This window comes from Corvus hawaiiensis, chromosome Z (genome assembly GCF_020740725.1).
Source record: "Corvus hawaiiensis isolate bCorHaw1 chromosome Z, bCorHaw1.pri.cur, whole genome shotgun sequence".
In the NCBI taxonomy this organism is placed as follows: domain Eukaryota; kingdom Metazoa; phylum Chordata; class Aves; order Passeriformes; family Corvidae; genus Corvus; species Corvus hawaiiensis.
Genome location: NC_063255.1, coordinates 43,056,200 through 43,080,386, shown reverse-complemented (window position 1 = coordinate 43,080,386; position 24,187 = coordinate 43,056,200). Strand labels below are relative to the sequence as shown.

Genomic DNA, 24,187 nt, shown 5'->3' with positions numbered 1-24,187 from the left:
TCCTGGTAAAGTGTGTTCATCCAGCTACAAGCAATAAATTGCTAAAGAGTTTTCACCTGCAGGATGATTCAGTTTGTATCTTATGCCACTACCAATGATATTCAAGTTATGGAACTTGCAGGGCAGTGCAGGAAGCGTTGGTTTGTTGCTGTACAAGTATTAAAAAAAAGACAAGCAAAACAAGACCTCCACCTTGTGGCAGGATGTTTCACAGTTGTGTTTCACAACAATCCTTCTGCTATTTTATAGGAATTCTTGTCACAGCCAAAAAAACCCTGCCAAAATTATTGTAAAATCTGTATTTCTCCCATTGTCATTGAAGAGGAGGCTCTACAAAGGGTGTAACCAAGAATTTGATAATGCAGGATAATGCAGATAATGCAGTTCCTACCATGACCTAAAATTGTGCATCAACCCCCACCCCTTTCTACCTCCTGCTGGCACAGGTTGAAATGCCACCATGCTGGTGACCAGAAAAGAGCTTATTCAAGATGAAAGACATGTTAAAAAGTCTTAATTTTGCCATGAAAAAATAAAAACTCCACTCAACTTTTTCTAAAAGAAAACTCCAATCAACTTCCAAAATTTTGGCTGTGCATTTAAAAATACATTCAGGCTATGTCAAAGGTAACTATTTTACAGTATTTCTAAATTTCTCTTTATGTTATCAAGCTTGCTTAAACTGCTCAGCCTGGTACTTCCAAGATGTGGTAAAAGCCAGTAAGAACAGACCCATGAGCGAAGAAGAGCACAAATGCAACAGAGTGAGAATAAAGCTCTGAAGAATTAATTTTCCAAACATGAAGTAATATTACTCATTTTAAAGAAGAAATCTTTGGATCTCAAATGCCACTGTTCCATTTACACAGATGTTTCTTCAGCTTCAAAGGCCATCAATTTCAAGGATTCAACGCTCATTCAACTTTCAGCTCAGTTCAAGGACGAAACAAATTCCAAAAACTTTACTCTGCAGCAGAGAGATACTTTATTAAAATGTTTTTCAGACATCAGAATAATGTGAAAAGGACAGAAAAACTTTCAACATTGGCAAAATTACAACTGTTTCCCATACAAATGTAGACTAGACCTCTAGAGACTTTGTTTTGTTACTAAAAATTGTAAACAAATAAGGCAATTCATATTAAAACAGCCTCCTAATTTGTTAAGAAAAACCACATAGGAAAATTTAAGCTGGTAACACTATCTTAACAACACGACTACAAGGTGTAACATGAATCCTCTTCCAGAGTAAGAACTCTAAACCAATCCCCAACAGCACCTAAAATACAAAGAGGTCGTAGCAACTAGTCTAGAGTGGTATAATCTAAAAAAAAATCGATCCCCAAAACACACTGGAATATTCCTACTCCAGCAAGGTTTCAATGAAAAGAGACTGGCGTACAAATCTGAGAGAGACAGGAACGTCAAATCTCAAACAGCTCCTTGAGGGGAGCCACCAGCTCACGTCCTGCGAGGAAGTCGAGATACTTGTCACAAACTTTCCTTTTTTTCAGTGGCAAAGGAAATTTAAGGCCATCAGACTCGCAGCTTCAAAAATTCACAGACAGGAAAATAACGTTGTGCTTCTCAGAAGGCTCTGTTCTGCAGGCAGGGATTACCACAGCTGGAGGAACCTGGAGTGTCTGCAATTTCACATGACCACACAGCCTCTGTTAGATGCCCTTTGCTCTGCCTGTTGAGAAAAGAGAGAATCATTTAAAACAAAACAAACCAAAAAATCCAGCAGCAAAATATTTTCCTACTCAAAAGGACCTACTGTGCATTTTTAATATATTAAATTATTAGCATGGCATGGTATAAACAAGAGTCAGCAAAGCTGTACAACCTGTTACACCCTGGAATTGAAAGAATGTTACATATCCTTTCCTATGAGGGGTAAAGGAGGACAAGTACCAGAAAAAACACAAATAACTGCCATATTTGAATCAGGGAGCATATACAATCACCTTGAGAGGTTTTATTTAAGAAATCTAACATCTCTGATTTCTAACACAGTCTTTTTCTTTTTTTGTTTGTCTTCAGAATTTCATTTTTTCAACATGCAAGGAACATTTTCTCTCAAAGAATTTTCAAATCTCAAATTTTCTGTATCAGGAAAAATATGTGAACAGAAGTCACTAACAAAATTTTCTGTACCAGAGATATAATAGAGAGATTTGAATTCTCTAAACTTTCAGTAAACTCACCTGCTTAAGCCAAACTTTACTATAAACAACTGGCATGGGGGGGAATCTTACTAGGAATGGAGTTTACGGGGAAAAAAAAAAATCCCCATATCTTTAAACTTTGAAAAAAGTGTACTTCTCTCCAAGGGGATATATTAGACAGTATTTTTACCCTGGTTTCAGAAAGACAGCTCCATGCTTTCACTAATTACTGATTAAAAAAAGAAAAAAATTAAAGAACATCCACACTTGGTATTTTTTATGTTTGGGGGTTTGGTTTTTTTTAAGATTTCATGACTTCTATCTCCTTTTTTGCAACGTAAACAACCTTGCTAACCCTAAAAGAAAATACCTGCTGACGGTAAAGGTCTTCCTCATCCAGAGCTTCAGCTGCCTCTTCCTCAACTTCCTCATCTTCCCCTTTACGTGCTGTTGTTTTGAACACAGTGCTTCTCTGAGCAACCTCCTGCAAGACATTTTTAAGACCTGAAGTCTTCAAAAAAACCCCAAAAAACACAAACCAATCTCCTGTTGCTCACCTGCTTAAGACTTTGAGAAATGAAAGCTCCAGCTGCTGGGAAAACTACTTGTACTCATTTTGTTTGTATACTTTTCACAGATTGCTGAGCATAAACAGCTTAGTTTTAAATCTCTTAATGATTAAAAGGTGTCTTTCTAACAAAACACTCATCAGTTTCTTCCAAAATCTGCTTTTTTCATACATATTTAAACATTTTCTTTAAATTGCAGTCACAGTAGCTGTCCCACCCCAAGTTTTAAATCACACCTTACACCTGAATTAACCCCTCGCTGCTTCACGTGAATTTCACTGTAACATTCCCCCCCTCCTCACCAGCACACAGGCATAAGGAAAACTACTTCAGAAGACAAATCACTGAAGAGTTTACCAAAACTTTCTTTTCAAAGCTTGTTCTAAGGCACTGCCCAGCTCCTGGCATGAGGGAGGTGTCTGAACAAGTCATTTTTTTACTATTTAGACTTGATACAGGGGAAAAAAACCAACAGGTTTCAAGTAGAGGCATTTCTGAACTGCAGCTAATTCTCCAAAAGAAGAGAACTTTACCAAACACTGCAGTGCACTCCTGTGTGAAGCCCTAACCTGCATCTTTGTAAGTGGTAACACCACAGAAAAAGCTCACACAGATCTGAGGTGCTTTACCTCTCCCTGAGAATTTTTCAGTACAACTTTCACGTCTTCACCGGTGCCCCAGGAATTCTGGTTCTTCCAGATGAGGTCAGAGGGAGGGCTTGCAGTAACTCCAGCATTTGCAGCCCAGATCTGTCAACAGAAGTCACACAGGAACATTGTTTGCCAGTTCTTACACGTTTCTGAATTACTGACTCATTTCATGTATTTCTGAATCTCTTCCAGTTAAGAAAACACAAGTATCTGCAAAAACGTTTTGGGCAATAAAACACAGAGACTTTAGAGTAGGTAAGCACACCTGTACATGGTGAAAATTACTGCGTCATACAGAAAATAAAGTTCTGAAAAACACCTTTCTGTGTTAATTGCCCCAGCAACTGACACAACTAATGTCCAACACAAACACAGGTGATTATTTTCTGAACGTGTACATAGGAAGGACAAAACTAAAAACCTGATGTCTTTTTGACCCACACAAGTTGGCCTGGAGTCCATTTCAACTGAGCAGCTGAAACTTGACAACTTACTGTAACAGTTTGGCCTGCCTTTAGTACATATCTTGAGGTATATCTGTAACTTGCAGAAGTATCTCCTATTTTTCGGATCATCTCCCAACCTCCCATAGGTTGATCCTAAGAAAAGGGAGAGGAGAAAAAATTATTCCCACCAGCGTTCATTTTCTGTTATGCTTGCAGTGAGTTTTTTATCCTTAAGGTTGAGAGACACATAAAACTTTCAGTAAAAAGGGTTCATTATCACTTGATCTTCAGCATGGAATTAGAATAATTTTAGGTAAATTTATCTTACCTCTTATTTGAAGTTAAAACTTAATACATCCTGCTTTTGAGTTTTGATGTTAACTAATGTTTATGATTTGCATCAGTTTTGTTATCACTTGGTCCAGAAAAATACACATTAGTAATATGTATTAAATATTAAAATCCCCTTACAAATATTTAATATGTTTTTTGAAGCACAGAATGGCAAGCAGCCTTCCTAGAAAACAAAATATTGCTCGTTAGTATTCTTGAAATAATTTTACATATGTACCACCTGCCACCACATACTCCTTTGTATGACCTATCAACTACTTGAAAAGCATTAGCAAATCATATACAAGTCATCCTTACAGAATGACTGCTTCAAAACAAGAGTAGGTATTTTTTATATTCCCCCACCAATAGTTTCTTATCATTCAACAGTTGCCACTGGACTCCAGACAGCTAAAATTATCTAAAATAAAAAAATCTTAGGTATCTTAATGGATGCTGACATTTAGTTTGTCAATGACAGAAACATACCATACTTAAAGAGGATTTACTATGTTTTAACCTATTTATTTATACAAACTGTCAGACACTTGTGAAGGTTCCCCAAGTACAGTTTATTACACTGCACAGCAGGGAGTTGCTCAAATCTAGACTCCCTAGAAAAGTGCTAAAAACATGAACCACCCATGGTTACTGGGAACAAAACTGATGCTTCTCCTTCCTTACGAAACAATGGATGTGTAGGCAAATTAAATAAAAGTTGGGGGGAAAATCTATGTGGTAAACAAGTATGTGTGTGGCAGGGGGGAAGCTAAAAAAAAAAAAAAAAAAAGGCAAAAAAAAAAAGCTGGTTCTGACTCACTAGAAATAGTTTTTGACTTGGCTGAATTGAGTCATCTACACACTAAAGTGTCTAGACCAAGAGAAATGTCAAGGTTTCTTGAATTCACTAAACAAAGCCATCACTCCCCAGCTGTGGTAATTACAGTAATTACAATCCACATTATCACAGTCTGGAGGAGCCTGTCCATGTCCTCACTGATTAGAGGGGACTGGGACACTTGGAACCATCTTTGTCATCTAAATCATCACGATGAGCTGCCTTTTAGTGAAGATAAAGGAGGGAAATGTACTGTATGTAACAGCATCATTTTGAGGGCAACATAAGGAAAAGTTGTGATTATTATTTATCAAAGAGTTCTTCATTTGGGTAGATACGTGTAAACTCCAATATAAACTCCTACCTATCCACAGAATCAAATAACCTCAGTAGTCACTGTAACAGTGACTTTGGCATGGGAACTGAGGGCTCATAAAATTGCGGGTACAGCCAAGGGAGAAAAACTATGATTTAGAAGAGCTCTATGCAGATACAAGGGACATTGGCAACTAATTTCATTCAGACATTTATTTTGCATCTGTATGTATTTCTCTTAGGGCTTTTTAAGGCAGAGAAAGTGCTAAAAAGGCTTCTAAAGCAGCCTGGTTATCTATCTGCAAAGTTTTAGAACTCTGCTCTGCAAGGCAGAACTCTGAAGTGCAAGGTAACGATTTGGTGGGTGGGATACCTTGCAGAAAAACAGCAGCACTGAGAATGGTTGGGAGAAAGTCACCATCAATCCAGAACAGTGTGTGAAAGCTGTCTTTGAGACACACCAGCTCCTTAACGCCATAAGCTCCGGGGTCAACACGAAGCCCAGGAGCTGAGAGGGCACTGAGGACTCCCTTTGTGCCTCAGCTCGTGACACACATGGCACTTTCAAACCTGTTCAGAGGTGTTCTTCAAGCGGATGAACTTCCCATCCACGTCTATCTCCTCGATAGACACATTCCCCGTGGCAGAGGCTGAGTGAGAAATGGTGACACTGCTGCTGGCTTCGGACTCCTCCACGTCAATCCTCTTCCTCTTGCCGCCGGCCGTGCGGACGCTGCGGCTGGACGATGCCCGTGAGACGGTCACCCGGGAGGAGGGGCTGGGGGAGAGCTTCAGCCTGGGGTGGGGAAGGGAAGGAACACACACACACACGTCACATCAGAGGAAAGGAGGCTTAGGGAGGCACCTTCTTTCTCTCCACAGCTCCCTGGCAGGAGGGTGAAGCAAGGTGGGGGCCGGGCTCTGCTCGCAGGGAATGCAGGACAGGGTGGAAGGAAATGGCTTGAGCTGTGCCAGGGATGGTTTACACTGGATATCAGGAGGAATTTCAGGACTGAAAAGGCAGTCAGGCTTTGCCCAGGGAAGTGCTGGAAACACATGGGGATGTGGCACTTGGGGACACAGTTTTGTGCTGAACATGGCAGTGCTGGGTCAACAGCTGGACTCAAATCTTTTCCAACCTTAATGATTCTATGATTTGGCTTAAGTTTTTCCACCTTTTTTTTAAATAAACTTTCTTCCATCTCCTCTTCTTCCCATAGACTAATACACCGATATAGTAAACAAAGCATGTTACATGAAGAAGTGAAGCCTTATGTACTTAAGAGGTGAATAAAACGTGTCAAACAGCTGATTAATGTTCCTGGAGCACAGAATACTGATGGACTACTACATTAAGAGCATAAAGGCATTTCTGTGCATTTGTTAAAGACTGCAAAGAAACAGAAACCCTAGGGAGACTTAAGCCACTGTGGGAAATTTATGCAAAAACCCAGTGGCATAAAAGCTTTGGCTGTTTCATCCCCGCAGTTGAGAGGACCCAGCCTTGAGCAGCTCAGAACACAGTGAAGAATCAAACTACTTTAAATGACAGCCGTGACAGAGGTGAAAATTCTCAGTCTTGGAAGAACTCTGATTCATTTCCAGATGTGGAAAAAATGCAGCTGGCTGATGAGCTGGGCAATCAAAATGGTTATGACTTTATTAAAATTAGTCTATACTTAGAGAAATCTGGCTAACAATTAACTAACCCTGCAATTCATTTTGAAAAAGAATATTAACTATGGCATCAAACAGGCATACAAATGACAATTCATTACCTCTTCTGTGCTGGATTTTAACCAAAAAAAAAAAAAAAAGGTGTTTGCTGCCTTGAGAGCTGGTCTGATACTCAGTGTGCTTGGTCTCATGGTGACTTAGAACTGTCTCAGACAGGAGGGGGCAAAAACAGTGCCTTGCAAAGCAGTCTAGCAGCATTAAAAACTGCTTTTTACCAGAGAAAGAGGCCAGTGAAGGAAGCACAGAGATAACAGAGACACCACCACTTGTTGCTGTGTCCTTTCCTACCTTTCCTCTTCACCCTCCAGCAATTTCCGGTATGCATTGATCTCCATGTCAAGTGCCAGTTTAACATCCAGGAGCTGCTCGTAGTCAGTCAGCTGCTCCTGCATTTGATTTCTTATCTCTGCAATTTCCTTCTCTTTCTCTGCCAGCGTTTTGCGGCAGTTTTCCTGTTCCTGGGCCAGGCTGCTCTCCAGCTCCTGTGCTCTGTCCTGCCACGCTCTAGACTGGGGAAAAAAAGCATTGAAAACATCAATGACGGTGCAAAGGAAAGCCCACCCAAGCCTCCATGTGCTCTGCTGTTCAGTCAACATGGAATTCAAAACACAGGAGTTGCACGTCCTCCTCTACTTCTGAGTTCACACTCACCCGTATTCAACTTCCTGCTCTCCACTTCACCTACTACAAAAATAAACACCTCAAATTCCAGTGAAACTTGCAACATCCTTGGGAAAACAACTACTTGCTCCATTTTTCAGAGGTCTGAAAATATGCTACTGTACTTGAATTCACTCAGGAAAGAAAAATTGAGCTTAAGAGTTTAACTGTTTAAGAAGTGCCAGACACGACATAGTCTTAACCTGCACCAGGGGAGGTTCAGGCTGGATGTAAAGCTGAATTTCTTCACAGAAAGGGTGGTTAGACATCAGAATGGGCTGCCCAGGGAGGCAGGTGGTGTAGTCACCACCCCTGGAGGTGTTCAAGTGCTCTGTGGTTTCCAAATGTCTGCCTTGTGCTTCAGCTTGCTGCTGCTAATCCTGAATTCTGGGAGGCAGTTCCTCTAAAGGAATAAGGGTTGTTGTCAGTGAAAACCTGCCTGCCTATCATCAAAGCCTCCAAGGCTTGCTCAGTGTGGTGGTAAGCACTCCTTGAAGAAACCTAATTTGTCTCCCGCTTCAGAACTTCCATCAAGCCAGCAGATCTTAAAACTGTACACCCAGAATGGACTGCTTATCAAAGAAAGGCCAAATGATGGCAGCTGTAAGGCTTTGCTTTCCATAAGTATGATTTCTTCTGTTTGATTGCCCCTTAAGATTTAATTTTTTAAGGACAGACACAGGCACCAATGGCCCACAACCACAAAGTTTGCTATGCATGCACCCAATTTAGGAAATCATCCCAATCCAGAGACAGAGAGAGGAGAGTCTACATGTCTGACACAGGGGACCAGTGTAACTGGTTGTCAATGTTAAGAGAGTCAGATAAGGAATTTAATAAATGGAGTTTTGTGTCACGTGGAAGATCACAGTGGAGTCTACTACAGAGCTCAGTGCTGGCAACTCAAACCAGACCAGCACCAGGGATAAGAGTGCTCTTCCAAGAAAATAAAGCTTAACTTAGTGCTAGTAAAATGGAAAACAAGTGTGCTGCCTGACTTCACTAACGCTACCAAAAAAACCCCCCAAAAACACAGCAAAATGGATCCTTTGGTGGAAAATCAGTCAAAATGACAGAAGCTGATTTTCATAGCCCTGAAGTTAGCAACAAACACTTCTGCCACTTCAGAAGTTCTCTGAACCAAGCTTGTTGCAACACAAGCTGTCACTCCTGACGTAACAAAACAGAGGCAATTAACTTAAAAAACCTGTTGACCGAACCCCCAAAAGATGATGTTAATCTAAAGGCAGAAATAAGATCTAAGTGGCCAAAACTTTCCATCCAGTTCCTGTGTAACCTCATGCACATTCATTACATCACCTGATATTTTCCAGAGACTAACTTGACTATATAAAAGGAAAACTAGTAAAAGACTCTTACTAGTATCTGCCAATTTATTTGGAAAATTAGGAAATAACAACCCCTGCATTAATATTTTTCACTTGAAATATACAGTACTTTGATGTCCTACTGCACAGGAGGAATACAATCAAAATGTATCACAGAAAGGATGAAACAGCGCTAGTATTTTATATTCCTAAAAAAATTTAAAAGTTTTGCTGCATTTTCAAGTGAGTTACAAAAGCTTACTGCAGAACGAACTCCTAACACTTCTCACTTTCACTCTGGATTTCCCACTGCAGTGCACACAACATTACAAATAGGCCAGTACTGAACACATCACTTGTCATTTGTTATGTCATACTTCTCTGGGTGTGATTTATGCTCTCTGGGATCTAGGAATAACCAATTTCTGCTCGAGATCCTGCCCTACAGATGCTCAAGTACAGCTATTTGATGTTTTTACTCAGTCTCATAGTCCTAATCTGGGCAAGACCACGCCATTAGGGGTTTTTTTTGTCAGATGTCTGGATGCAAATTGGATCTGGGATGAAAAGAGACACTGAACAGAGACTGCAAATTCCAGTTCTGGCTTTGAATGTTGCTTTGTGAAATCCTACACTAGGCTGTCTAGTCACTACTAAACTGCTCAGTGTCAAGAACTTTTAATACAGGTTTGTCTAAAGTCACCTCATCTATCCACAAAAATTTTCACAAAAGCCAGTTAACGCTACCTCGTTTCAAACACTATCTCTGTAGCAGAATACTGCACAGAAAAAAAAAAATTGAAGTTTCTCAAAAGGAGACATGAAGGAATTTGAAAAAGTACAGAACAGGTAGGAGAGAAGACAAACTCAAGTCATGACGCTGAACATACTTACAAGTTAAGGGATTAAACACTGCCTTTAAACATGCCCTTTAATAGAAAAAACAACAACTGCAATGTAAAGAAAAGTCCTTCAATACAAAAACCAACAGCTGTAATTAGCAGGGCTGAGGAGGCACAGCTGGTTACCTCTTTCTGGAGGCTGGTGATGTGGGAGGACAGGCTGTCGATGCGGATGCGGCTCTCGTTCAGCTGCTCCCTGATGGTGTTGGCTGCAGAGCTGCTCATCTCCACAGACAGCCTGGCACTCTCCAGCTGCAGGACACCAAAGTTAAGACATCAGTTTCAAAGTAACTTTCACTAGAAGGAAAAAAAATGAATCACTAAAAACCCACACCCAACGCTAAGCCACCTAGTTCCTCTCTGCAGCTCCAAAGCAGTGGAACTTTTCTTTCTTTAAGGCCAAAATGTGGTGCCTCGGTTACCATGTTGGATTGCCCTGCCCGGAATTCCAGTTCTCTGGATACTTACTCTAGGATTAAAACTTTCCCTTGTAGACATTACTGAAGTTGAACTAGAGAGTTCAGTTTTCATGCTCAACCGAGTTTATGTAATATGCTTAAATTGAAGAAGCTAAACTGAAATTAACAATTCCCTAAAAAGAAGCAAACTTGTTAACCTTCAGGCAATATAAGCAACTTAGTATCAGCACCCTAAGTCACTACTGCTTCATTCTATCACTTCAATCTTGAATAGTTTCACTTTTACAAAGTAACTAAATCCTCCCGGCTGACCACCACCGCACACACTTGGTCTGCACCACAGACTTACGGAACTTGTTGTTGATTATAATGCCAAGGAGTCTAATTTTTTTAAAAAGTAAGATTCAAAAAATACAGAAACAGTATACCTGGTGAGAGATCAAGAAAGCAATGAGAGGTCGCCTTTTTGGTTAGATCTTACTTTAAATAATCTTTTCCAAGCCAGACTGAAGGCCTGGAGATAAGCAGGCTGAAAAGACCAAAACCAATGCAAATAAATTCAGTCTGTATGAACTTTTCTGCTCTAACATCCCACCTTGCTTTTAAAAAATACTAACTGCAACAAGTACAGCCAGAGAAACAAGGTTCAGTTGAGACATCAGGGTGTCTCCTGACATAAATGCTGAATAACAGCAGAGGAAGGAAATGATGAAGCATAACTGATTTCAGCTTTCTGTCTAGATGAGTGAAAAACAGAAGTTTACTGGGCACTGTAAAACTTGCCCATGTTTTGTAATGGGTCAGAGGACTCTATCTTCTGTCTTCTCAGCAAGCCCCATTATGAATTTTTACACAAAATATGGGATGCTTTGTTGATCATTGTTCAGTATCACACTTAACAACACATGAAATTTCCTCAAAATCACAGTAATCCCAGCACTAATCACTCTTTCCCCCAGATCACCTTCACACAGTGCTTCCTTCCTTTCTGTTTTTGTACTTGATGAGGATTAAACCTGCTCCCAAAGTGAGTTGTGAAAATGCAAATTCACACTCAAACGCATGCTAATTTCAAACCGAGCTCCCTAATAAACTCCTCTGAGCTGCCAGTAATTATGGTATTAAGCAAAACAAAAACAAAGCACATCAAACAGCTGTGTGAAAACATGTCCTCACTTTGGAATGGTAAGTCTCCTCAAGCTCTTCTTTGTACAGCTTCACTTGTGCATCGTGCTGCTCTCTGATCTCATGGAGGGCTTGGGCCAGTTTGTGCTCATACTCAATCTGACGCCCAGAATCAACCTCAACTAGGCGAGTTTCATGCTTCCTTCTTGTCTCATTGATCTCCTATGAAAACCAGGAAAACGTGGTAACATTCAGTAAATGCAGGACAAAAATGTTTAGAAGACTACCCTGCTGAGTGGAGAGTAATGGAGGTAGTAGCATTAGATTATTTTGACATGAAACTTTTAGTAGAAACAGTCTCCTCAGTGTTATTTTGCAACAGCCTGTCAGTAAAGTAAGAGCTAGGATACCACCAGCGTTTTTTTCTGAGAGTTGTCTGAACTTTCAACAAATACAATTCAGCATCACTAGACTTTAGAAATATATCCCCCCTTTCTTGAGGTACCTTCTCTGCTTGCACAAAATCAAACTACTGGGAAATGGAAGAATCACTTCCACTAATCAGCACTTTCCCAATTTGCTCGTGTGCTTGCCTGTGCTTTCCCTGGAAAGAAAGAGATTCCAACAACATGAAACAAAGCTGAAAATACTACCAGTAAAAAAAAGTACACATGGAACAAAGACAGTACAGTCAAGTACATTTGTTACTGCCCTAAAGTTCCTCCTGGAAAGCCTCCAGGTGAAAGGGAGAATGTCAAGAAAAAGTTCTAAAAGACAACTATTCATCCACTTTTCTTTCCTTTATTCAAAAACATACTATTATAAAGGCTTGAAATCAGAAACACTGTGGGTCCACAGCACCTGTTTGAGTGTCCCTCTCCACTTTATTTCTCATAATGGGATTATGTGGGAAATTACTAACCTACTTTCTCATTACTAGGAAAAGACATGTGCACCGCATATCATGATCAGAATTTAAGATGAAACAACACGATACACAAAGTTATTTTCCCACAAGAATTCAGAGTTAAAATCATTTTTCCTAGAAAAAGTAAGAAAGAAATCTTCATGCTAGAACAGAGGTAAACCCTACTACTCCGAGCAGGAGTTCAGACAACTTGCAGAGGTACCTCCCAACCTAAATTACTTTCCTGTTCTAGAATGACCTCCCAGTCGTCTTCTTCCCTTTAATAGTGTTGATTCTTGAGACAAAAGCATTTACCTCCTCATACATATTTTTACGGAATTCCAGGTCCTCAATGAGGCTCTGACAACGGTTTTCGAGGTCCACCTTCTGCAAGGTTTCATTTATAAGCTGGTCCTTGGCAGCAGCTAAAGAAGCTTCAAGCTTTAAGGAACAAAAGAATCAACACTACAGTTATACAGCAGAATGCACAAAATGACCACAGCCTCACAGAACTACAGCTAACTACATATTAAGGTTGAACTTCACAACCAAATCCCAATATTTACCCCAGTGATACTACATATCACACACACACACTTTTGCAGTTGCTTATGCAAGTGAGTTCTATATATTTCACGCTGGTAACTGGCATTAAAATTGCTACTTACTGATTTTCCTTACAGATCAATTTTTAATACATGGCAAATACCAATTTTCTGGTCTCCACAACTCGTCCTCTTGGGGTGGCATTGCTCAAGATTACAAATCAAAAGGCTAACAAAACTAGGACAAGAGGTTTCTTTCCTTGTTGTTCCATCAGAACATGGAGAACCACAGGCAGAACCAAAAGGAGGGCAACTGTTACTTGTCAGTTATTATCTGTTCTTGCGAAGTCAATCTGCCCCCCAAAACACTTCTGAAATATGTCAAATGTACTTTGAGTCCTGACCTGCCTTCTTCCCCATAAGTAACATCCCTTGCAATTTCAGCACCTGCAATTTTAAGAGCTCTCACTTTGACCACTCATGTTATTAATAAAACTCAACAGTGCTGGACTCAGAAACCTACTCAAAACACTGCTGCTAGTGTTGAAAGTGAACCACAATTTGTTCTAGCTGTGACTAGATGACAAGTTTTCATCCTTCTATTTGGTTACAAAGTTATATTTTATCACAATAAATAGTATAAAAACCACTCAGAGTATAGAAAACCACCTCATAGTATAGAAAACCACCTCACTTGCTAACAGAACCTGATGGTTAAAGGTTTCTTCTTCTCACCTCTCTAATTTGATCTTTCAAATCTTCAATTTCTCCTTCCAGACTTTTCTTATCACCAAGGGCTGTGGCCAGTGCAGCTTCTTTAGAATTTAGGGCTGCTTCAAACTCACGAAGTTTGACTTGGGCTCCATTGAGGTCAGATTCCTTTTTTGCATAGCTGGAACAAACCAGAGAAAGTGGTCAAGAAAATCTAGAAATACCCCCAAAGTTGACTGTTGACTAATAAAGCAATCTGAATCTCAAACTTGAGAAACACCTGGAAAAACATTTTGTCTTAGCTAAATCTATTGTGCTTTGCAGCACCCTTCTGATCATATGGAATGGCAAAGTTCCACAGACCTGAGGAAACAGACCCAAATCCTGTCTATACAATACCTGCTATGATAGAAATTGCACTGGTGCAGAGGCGATTTGATTTCTTTATGAACACAAGCACACAAGTTTTTCAAATACCTTCAAATTTAGTTTTTGTGTCTACACAAGCAGTCAGGCAGTTTCTAGGTGTTTATTTCCTAAACCAGCACATTCAAACAGGGAAATCCAACAGGAAAAAACTAAAGTAATGTCACATAAACACAAGTTTGTTATCCACAAATAATGCTATCACAGGCTACTACCAAAAATAGGAGAAAGGAAACCCATACTTGTGAATCAAAATGTTTCTTGTCCTTAGATGGCACAAACAACCATTAAGTGTGTAACAATTTCATCCCCCTTGGAGTTCATTCTTTTTCTCCCTGGGATATCCACATTTGTCTATCAAGGGCAGTAGCATGCAGAAGTTCTAGATGGTTTTAACTGAACTATGAACTTTTTAAAGGAATAGACTGATTTAGGCTCAATAATACCACAGCTGGCACATCCTTCTTCAGTTCTCACACTTTTCTTTCCAGATGTAAAATTTAAAAAAAAAAAGGAGAATTAACAACAAAATGCTGAGAAGACTTAAAATTGGATAAAGTTTGATTCAGAATACATCTACTGCTCTTTTTAACCACTGCCCAGGTGGTAAGACACAACAGCAACACTTCTCGACAAAATGAGACCTAACACAAAACCAACACAATTTTAAAAGGAGAGCCCCTCAGGTTTAAAAGATGCTTTTTTCCTAAGATTACCTGCACTTAACATCATGCTCAGGAGAGGTGCGTGCCCACAGAGGGATGCAGGGATGGAATCCGTGTCTGGAGGTTTCAGCACCATAGCCACACCACATGGCAGGCTTTATGCAACAGACTTAGCGCTGGCTAATCCCGATCCCGTGGGATTAGCGTCTGCTCCCCCGTGGCACCCAAGGGGCAGGCTGGGAGCCCCTGAGACACACAAAAACACACCCTTCTGCACTCAGATGCTTCCTGCTGCTCAACACTACCCAGTCCCTTCGCGGCATTTCACTCCTCAGACCCACAGCTGGATCCACAGCTCAGACAAAAGCACAGCATTTAGGGTTTGGACACATGGGCTCCTGCTTCCAACTCTCTGCTTTATTCACTGGAGATTCTGTCCTGACCTTCCTTCTCCCACCCAGGCCTGTAGAAACTTCAGCATCCAAGGAAGGTGTGCAGCAGAAGAGGAAAAAGAAGGAAGGGAAGGTGTCTTGCTCTAGTATGTCTATAAAAAAGCCAATCTCTCCATCCCCTCTCAGGAAGTATGAGGGCCCACAGCAGACATCTGTTGTTTGATCACTGCTGGAAAAAGCTTTAATCAAAACATGAAGAAGCTGCTTCTCTCATGCTGAAACCAAGCCTACCAAGTCAGACCCGAAAATGAGAAAGCTGCAGAGCCATAGACAGTGTGCTGCTCCCCCATCTGCCCCAAACTATCCTGGACTCTGAAACAGAGAGACTCCCCAAAATACACGACCATGCAAAGTGCGTGAATATCTTAAAACTTTCTGGATTTTACTTTCTTTTAACACAAATACCTTTTTAATGCATTTACAGACTGGAAGGCAACTGAGAAGAGCATTCTTGCCATGCACCAGCAGAGAAAAAAGGGTATATAAAATGGACTAGCAACAATAACACGATTAAAACCCAATGTAGCACCTGTACCACAATAAGTAAGTATTACCAGTTAGATCAGCCCTTTCTGGCTTGTTTGCAACAAGACTGTCTGGGAAGCCACACTATAATTTAATGCAACAAAAGCCACAGCAGGGGGGGTGGTGGGTGGGTGGAGAATTAAAATTAGTCACTATTAGTTTTTAGCATCATGAGTTGTCTAACTATGAGACAGCTCATCTGAACACATTCTCAGAGAGAAAACAGAAACTGGAGCTCAACACTTCAAATGCTAAGAGCCAGATGAAATCTCAGCAACTCAGCAGTGTCATCCCAGCCCTAAAGGGAATACAGGAAAGGAGGGAAAGATCAGAAAAGCCTCTGTGATTTATAAAAACAAACACTAATGTATACAACACATACTTCACCCTTACACCCACTAATTTTCACCAGGAAGAGCTTCAGCCTCTTGACAATAGCTGGCTTCTTCCTCCCCAGCAAAGCCAAAGCAACATCTGAATACAGCAAATGAAAAAACCTCAAACACCTTCCTGTTACAGTGCTCAGAAATTAGCTAGAACTGTACTCCTTTTCAAATAGTTTGACTCATGAAAGGAAAATAAAAGCAAAGAAATAATTGCAGACTTGCATCTTTTTCAAAGCAGCAGCTTGGTTTTTCTCTCTTTTGGCTTCAAAGTGTGTGGATCTTCTTATCCATGAAATTGTTAACAACAACCTAGAACTTCCCATAATCTCCTTAAACTTCTTGCTGAGTTAATAGAAAAGCCATGCAGGAAAAAAAAAAAAAATTCTAGCAGTTTAATAGGTTGAACTGACCATCTGGAGTCAGACAAGCCACACACCTAATGCAAGGCAAGCAGTCAGCAGCCAGATCTGGGGAGGTGTAACTCAAAAGCTCCTCTGAACCTGACCAAGCGCAGGATGCTGTCACCCTACAGCAGATTCTTCTCACCTCCCACAGCCCACCCACTCTTTTCTGCCACTGCTTAAGAGTCTGATCACAAAGCTAAGCATTACCAACATTAATCAAACTCTCCTCGAAAAGCACTGGCTTTCAGCCAAGTCATGACATAGATAAACACGTGTTGTAATTCCTGATAATGCAGCCTATATTTAGATCCATAGAAAATTACATTTACTGCACACTGGGCTGGTTTTCCACTACAGTTGTAGAGAAACATGAAAATAATAAAAAACACCCCAACTACAGTCATTAATAATTTATATTTTATTTAGCTACCAGTCAGTCTCCCACATTTTTCCCCTATGACAGACAAAACACTAAGGTTGTGTTTTGCAAGGAAGTGACTTAAAATAATGTAAGAAGGGCTTGTCTAAGAGCACTCAAATTTTTGTACAGAGATCAACGTGAAAGTAAGAGTAACTGGACAAGTTTGGCTTTCCTGTAAATAAATATATGTAATGTGGTTTCAACTTGTCTCATGTCACTCATTTTATTTAACTGTAGTGCTTGAAACCAACAATAACACACCATCTCTGACTGCTCAGCTGTGACCTTTCTCGAAGTCACAAACCCAACCTGAAGTTCATGGTCACCTATGTGAATCCCATGGCTATAACCCTATTTCTAAGCAGAACCTACACACACAAAACACCTATCAAGCCACTGCCCACCACCCTGTCATCATTACCTGTCCACATATTTGAGACCAAATATTTATGTCCTGCACCGCACAGAAGACAGGCTTACTTGAGAATATAAATTCTTACATTCCAGTGGTTTAAGTTATTTTGCAACAAGTTAACCACCCCACTCCTTCCCCCTCTGGGTGCTCTATGGTACACATCAAAACAGCGAGAGATTTCAGATTAAAGCTCTGAAGCTTCCCAGACTCCAATCTCTGCCTCACTTTTCAAGATCACCTACAATAATAAAAATAAGCTTCAAAATTTTTAAGTCAGCTTCCTTTCCACAGTTCCTCCTTACAGCACATATGCACCCTGGGAAACCCTGGAACAGGTGTCACATCTTTGCCTGCACCAACACACCACATGGTTCTGTGTAGTTGCTCAGGGTATCAGCTGCAGAGTGCCACACACTTGCACAGTAATTCAAGCCACAGGCTGATGGGAAGCTGTTCTTGATATTTATTTTATTGCCTAATCTCAATGCAGAAATGTACTTCAGAATGTAGATGGGAAGGAAGGACAACTGGAGATAAAAGGTAAGACAGACAGATAAATCATCTCTTTGATAGTTAAAATGAAAGTTTAGTTCCTCGCCACAATTACATCTGCTATTAATGCTTGCACTCTACAAAACACCTGAAGATAATAAAGGAAGATTAAATCCTTTGCCAACATCTTCAATAAAACACACAATTTCCTTTGAAGTTACTTTAATCACATTGTCTCCTCTTCCAGGAGAGCAGATGTCCCTCAGCACTGGAAAACTGCCACAGTGAAACCTCAGCCTGCCAAAGACAAATGTAAACAATGGGTTTCCTAAATGAACTAGTGTTAACACCAGCTTATGCTTCCTGAAGGACACAGTTTCCTCACACGACCAGTCACAACATGGAAAAGTCCAGCCAGGGATTTTTGACCTGCCATACACTTAAATTAAGTCCCCAGCACAAAAATTCTTTGAAATAAATTTTCTTATCTTGGAAACCATCTCCACCAATGGAAAACTGTGCTGAAACCTGACCCATCAGCAGAGCCACATAACACAGCAGCCAGCCTGGCTTTCTGAACAGCCCTTGTTCAACATGTCTTGGTGACACAGCTGTGCCAAACTTCACAATGTGCATCCTTGTTAAGTTAATTGCTCAAGTGACACACGAGACTTTTTCCCTCCACCACCCTGGCTCTGCAGTTGTCCCTGGTGTGCCGCTGTGGCAAATGATGAACCTATGACACATTACCCCTCAAAAGCAGAAGCTTTATCTGGTCTGTAGGATGTGATGGAGCAACTGGGACCCGCTGCTTAAATGATGACATTATGATGTGCCCACGGATCACATTTTTCACTGCTTTGTATGCCTTGTCTATTTAACCCTTTTCTCAAGAAATATGAAATTTGCAGCAATCTGAACTCTCAGCCAAGGTAAGGCTGCTCTGTTGTAGGAAGTGCACTCCATCTAAAAATATCAGCAGTTATTCCCCTAAAATAATTTGTTGCTAATTGTATCATCACACATTTTGAGACTTTATGATACAGCTATCTGCAGGCAACTACCTGCTTTCACCTCCACTGTTCATGAGCAAGTCCAGCAGCTGGAAATCCATATGCACAGACATTTTTTTCTGTGGAGCTAGTGCTGGCGTCTTCCACAGCCCTTGATTGCAAAATTGTAGCAGTCACAATTAACTGCACTATTTATTTAAAGGAAGGAAGTAGAAGGATATCTCTACAACATCTATCACCAATGGCAAAGCTTAGAGTGAAGTCTTGCCTCATCAACACTGAGAAAATAAACCGGAAATAGTGTGAAATCGGTACGGTCTCTCAATTCTTTCTCAAACTATGGAAGAGAGAGCTCCCTCTTCTCCACCTCCCAAGAGCTATACAAGAGTTCTACACACCTAAAATCAAATTACCTGGTTTTTTTCCCCCCTGAGTCTTCAGATACAGAGATTTATTTTCCCTTATCTCCATTCTGCCCATCAAAAGCACAGAGAGCACAAAAAGCACAGAGCAAGCTTTTGGTGCATCACACCACATAGGTGGCACTGAAGTCAGCAAATCCAACATATAGGTGACTGGGTCTTTAATTTTTATAAAGAAAGAATAAGAGAAGCCCTCCAGCACTTTTGGGAGTAGCTAGAAGCTTGAGTTTGATGCACTAATTCGAAGAGTGGCTGAAAGACAACTGGAATAAAATAGATCAAGCAATTAAGAAGGAAGCCATGCTAAACAGAAAAATCAGAGTTGCACAAGAGTAACACCTGCAAAAATATTCAAACAGCACAAGAAGGCCAGCTAGACCATGAATAATATTGCCCACCTTCAGGTAACTAAGTGGCAAATCATCTTTGCTCCCCCCACAGACCCAAAACACCTTGAGAGCTATTTCTCCTCACATTTATCTCCACTGGCTCTGCAGGGAACCAAAGTCATCACTAATTTGAGTGTTATGACATGGCTACCAGAATACCTAAACCACACGAACCAAACATGCCAGGAAAGTCTTTTTTTCTTTTTTTTCCCCCCCCCTCCTTTTTTCCCCCCAAGTGGTGCTCTTAGATCCAAACTACCACATACTCACATTTAAACTAAAGCCAGCACAGACATCAAACTACAGTTCAGCTTTCAGAGAGGGCAAGGAAAATTCTGTTGAGAGCACACATTCTCATCTTACCTTGCAAACCTTTACAGTACTCCTATGCACACTTGTGGAAAGTGTTTTTAAAAGCAATTTTTGTCAGGTTATAATGTGACTTAACAGCTTTAAGAAGCCATGAGGGAGCATGCTCCAGTTCAAGTGAAAAAAACCTTTGCTCCTTTTTAAGACTTGGCAAATAGAATTACAGATAAGCTTAGATATCCAACACTCAAAGACAAGTAAGAAACTGCTCGCTCATCGTAAGGTCTGCCACCAAACAACACCAAAGAGCCACAAGCAAGTGGAATACAGGAGCTTCAAACAGCATTAAGTGATTGTTTTACTACACTGTCCAGGAGTTCTTGTCCAGATCTATCACCTGTATTCTCTGGGGTACAAAAATGACCAGTTTGAGACATGGATTGACTACCAGGCACTGAGACCACTCTCCAGAAAGGTTGTGACTGCAGCGCAGGAGCAGTTAATCCCCTGCCCCCACCAAATCGTCCGTTTTTTGCCAAGTATCCCATCACAGGCAAACGCAAGACAGAATATGAAGATGTCCATGTCCACATTATTAATGCCTTGGTTCCAGCCACAAAAAGGGAATCCACTACAGACTGCATTTAGAGCCCAATCCCCCACATGCAGTCTTGTGAGAAGCCAACAGAAGAGTGTGTCTTCCTCAATAAAATCACTAAGAGATGGAAATTCCTGGCTTGACCTTGGAGTCAAGTAATGTTGATGCCTGTCTGCAGCTACACCTGGCTCTCCCTATCACTATCAATGACCACTTTAAGACCTTCCTAAGGCACCAAGAGATAACCTCCAGAACAACCAGTCTCACTAGTTAGAAGCTCACGGTTTTAATTTTTTAAATAACAAAGAGGACAAAAGATATCAGGGCTGTCTGCAGATGCACGAAAACATCAATATGCTGGTTACACATGAAATATCTTTTTCATAATGAAATAGCAGGGCTGAGAGTGCGTTAAAGAAAACTAACAGGTTACACAGTACCAGAGGAAGATTAAGAACTCTGCAGGTTTCTTCCCCCCCCAGTATTGACACACCTTGTGATTCCAAGACTAAAGCTCGAACGCCTAAAACTGCAGCAAATCACAGAAATCAAATTGAAGGTAAACACAACCAAGGAACCAAACAAACAATTGAATCAAGTTGAATGTGTAAGAAGCACAGTCTAGTGTCACAAAATCAGTTCGCTGCAAGAGCAGGGAACTTGGCACTGTGCCGTAAAGCCGTCAATCTGGAGGATGTGTGGACACAAATTCTGCCTGCTCTACCTTAACATCCTGGAAGGTGCACAGAAGTTACAGTTCTCTTTGGTTTTAAGTATGCCCCATGTATTACCTAGTGAGCATTTTCACATTAAGAAGTCAATGTGTTTCAGAAAAGTTCCATTTCTCATTCCAAAGCAGCTCGAGCCTTAAGGAAAGTCCCTGTCTGTACAGGGAGCAGTGAATATTCATGGAATCACAGAATGTTAGGGGACTGGAATGGACGCTAAAGCCCATCTAGTCCCAAGTCTCCAGCTAGGGGCAGGGGTGCCACTCACTAGAGCAGCTTCAGAGCTCCATCAAACCTGGCCTGGAACACTTCCAGGGATGGGGCACCCACAGCATCCCTGGGCAACCTGTGCCAGGGCCTCACCACCCTCACAACCAAGAATTTCTTCCCAATATCTCATCTAAACCTGCCCTTTTTCAGTTTAAAGCCATTCCCATCTCGTCCTAACCCTCCAAGCCTTTGTCAAAAGCCTCTCTCCAGCCTCCTTTAGTTACAGGAAAGTGCTCTAAGGTCTCCCTTATTGCGGGTAGCAATCAGAGCACTTCATCTCATCTTTTAAGAGCTAACCTCCCTGTAGAACCTGTTACAGCACCTCACCACCGGCACAGCAAGGATTTTCTGCCTACTATCTAACCCATCTAATCAAAACTTCCCGCTGTTGTCCGCACCGGTCGGAGCCATCCCGACGGGCACCCGAGCGCCGGACCGGCCGCGGATGCTGCGGAGACCGAGGCACTCGCAGCCGGCAGGGGCGGCGCTCGGGGCCGGCGCTTCCCGCCGGGGCGGAGCGGCGGCAGCGCTGCCCGTGCCTCATTCATTCCTTCATTCATTCCTTAATTCACTCCCGGCCGCGCAGCCCCCGCTGGAGCGGGCAAGGGACGGGCGGCCGGGAGCGCAGGGCTCGCACCGCGGGTGTCCCCGCCACCGCTCCGCCCGCACCCCCGTCTCCGTTCCCGCACCTCACGGGTGCTTCCCGGCCCTTTCCCCGCTGCCCACCTGCCCAGCAGCTGCTCGTGCTCGGCGCGCAGCTTGCCCAGCTCGATCTGCAGCTTGGCGCGCTCCCGCGCCGTGTCGTCCAGCGCCCGCCGCGCGTCCGCCAGCTCCGCCTCGTAGATCGCCTTGAGCCCGGTGACCTCGCGGCCCCGCACCTCCTCCCGCTGGGTCACCTGCAGCTGCAGCGCGCTGTTCTCCGTCTCCAAGCTCCGCACCTTGTCGATGTACACGGCCAGGCGGTCGTTCAGCTGCCGCAGCTCCTCCTTCTCCTGCAGGCGGGAGATGCGCGTCGGACTCTGCGGCATCGCGGCGGCGGCGGCTGGGCCGCGGGTCCGCGGCGTGGTTTCGGCCATGGAGCACGGGCGCGGAGGACACCGGCGGGGCGGGGACCGACGGACGTGCGGGCAGACCGACGGACGGACCGACCGCCACCTCCTCCGCCGGCTCCGCACCGATCCAATATGGCCGCACGCCCGCCCCGCCGGACCGCGCTCGCGGCCCTCCCGCCCACGTGACCGCGCGCCAGCCAATGGCGAGCAGCCTTCTGCCGCGGGCTAAATTCAAAACCCGCCAACGGCCGGCGGGCGCGCCACGGAGGCCACGCCCCCCAGGGCCGCGCCCACGCCCCTCATTCCCGCCCCTCGCTCCCGCCCACGGCCCCGGACAAAGGGAGCGGACCCCGCTCCCCTCCCGCCGCCGCGCCCGGGCTCCCCGCACTCGTTGGGCGGTGTGGCTGTAAATTACAGAATCACGGAATAAATCGGGCTGGGGCGATCGAGCCCGACCTGTGACCGGACACCACCCTGTCAACAAGACCGTGGCTCTGAGCGCCGTGTTCAGGCTTTCCTTAGGCACCTCCTGGAGTGGTAACTCCAGCACGTCCCTGGACAGCCCGTTCTAGTGCCTGGCCACCCTTTCTACGGAGAAATTCCTCCTGATGTCCAAGCTAACTCTCCCTCGTCTCAGCTTGGGGCCATTTCCTCCTGTCCCTGTTCCTTGGGAGCAGAGCCCGACCCCCCCGGCTGCCCCCTCCTGTCAGGGAGTTGTGCAGAGCCACAAGGTCCCCCCCTGAGCCTCCTTTGCTCCAGGCTGAGCCCCTTTCCCAGCTCCCTCAGCAGCTCCTGGTGCTGCAGACCCTTCCTCAGCTCTGTTGCCTTCTCTGAACATGCTCAAATTTTTGTCGTGAGGGGCCCAGAAGTGGGCACAGCACTCGAGGTGTGGCCTCAGCTGTGCAAGCACAGGGACAGTCACTGCCCTGCTCCTGCTGCCACACCACAGCTGGGACAGCCCAGGGGCCATTGGCCTTCTTGGCCACCTGGGCACCCCTGGGCTTGTGTTCATGTGCAGCTATAAACCCCGCATAAATAAGGGATTTTGCTGTGCCAGGTGTTTCCTATCCCGAATTTACTTCTTCTTCACCCACAGGCTGCTCGCTGTGGTTTAAAAACAGTGTTGATTTCTGGTGCTACCTGAGCACCCAGTCTGGGGCTGCTTTGAAGGAGTTTGATATACAGGGTGACCAGCAACAGGATGAGAGGGCAGCCTTAAGCTGCGTCAGGGGAGATTCAGGTCGGGCATTAGGAGGAATTTTTTCACAGAAGGGTTGATCAGACATTGGAATGGGCTGCCAAGGGAGGTGGTGGAGTCACTGTCCCTGGAGGTGTTCAAGGAAAGAGTGGAAGTGGCACTCAGTGCCATGGTCTGGGTGATGAGGTGGTGTTCGGTCATAGGCTGGACTTGATGACCTCAGAGCTCATTTTCAGCCTAACTGATCCCATGATTCTGTGAGTTTGCTCATTTCAGTACTCAGAGTACAGTTCCTCAGGTTGAGTTAGCCGAGCTTTGGGGTGTGCATTTTCATATTCCTTGGCTGATGTCAGTCTGGCTCCTGAAAGT

At 43.1% G+C, this 24,187-nt stretch overlaps 2 protein-coding genes across 3 annotated transcripts in view; one reads left to right on the top strand and one right to left on the bottom strand.

Annotated features, from left to right (window-relative positions):
- The window catches only part of MARCHF3 (membrane associated ring-CH-type finger 3), an 85,705-nt gene extending 69,388 nt beyond the window's left edge, over positions 1–16,317 (top strand). Inside the window, exon 6 of the mRNA XM_048291553.1 lies at positions 15,621–16,317. Within this exon, the coding sequence (XP_048147510.1) occupies positions 15,621–15,692 (72 nt within the window). The 3' untranslated portion in view covers positions 15,693–16,317. The remainder of the gene's footprint in view (positions 1–15,620) is intronic.
- LMNB1 (lamin B1) lies at positions 962–22,763 on the bottom strand. 2 transcript variants are annotated; one of them, XM_048291551.1, is made up of 11 exons: positions 22,295–22,763; positions 13,678–13,834; positions 12,713–12,838; positions 11,542–11,712; positions 10,073–10,198; positions 7,345–7,565; positions 5,890–6,115; positions 3,882–3,986; positions 3,367–3,486; positions 2,539–2,652; positions 962–1,693 (listed from the first exon to the last, which is right to left on the bottom strand). In XM_048291551.1, exons 1-11 carry the CDS (start codon positions 22,642–22,644, stop codon positions 1,652–1,654), a joined length of 1,758 nt encoding a protein of 585 aa, XP_048147508.1. In that variant the 5' UTR covers positions 22,645–22,763; the 3' UTR covers positions 962–1,651. The 2 variants fall into 2 exon arrangements, with proteins under 2 accessions (XP_048147508.1, XP_048147507.1); XM_048291550.1 differs by lacking the exon at positions 22,295–22,763 and adding an exon at positions 14,796–14,898.
- Positions 22,764–24,187: the final 1,424 nt, after the last annotated feature.

What these genes read in the sequence shown, in the direction of transcription:
- LMNB1 (XM_048291551.1), bottom strand. Translation starts at nt 22,644, where the DNA reads ATGGCCGAAACCACGCCGCGGACCCGCGGCCCAGCCGCCGCCGCCGCG. An exon ending in TCACCAGCCTCCAGAAAGAG is followed by an intron (nt 7,566 to 10,072) that starts GTAACCAGCTGT and finishes TTTTTTCCCCAG; the next exon opens with TCTAGAGCGTGGCAGGACAG. An exon ending in AAGACCTTTACCGTCAGCAG is followed by an intron (nt 1,694 to 2,538) that starts GTATTTTCTTTT and finishes TTTTCTCAACAG; the next exon opens with GCAGAGCAAAGGGCATCTAA.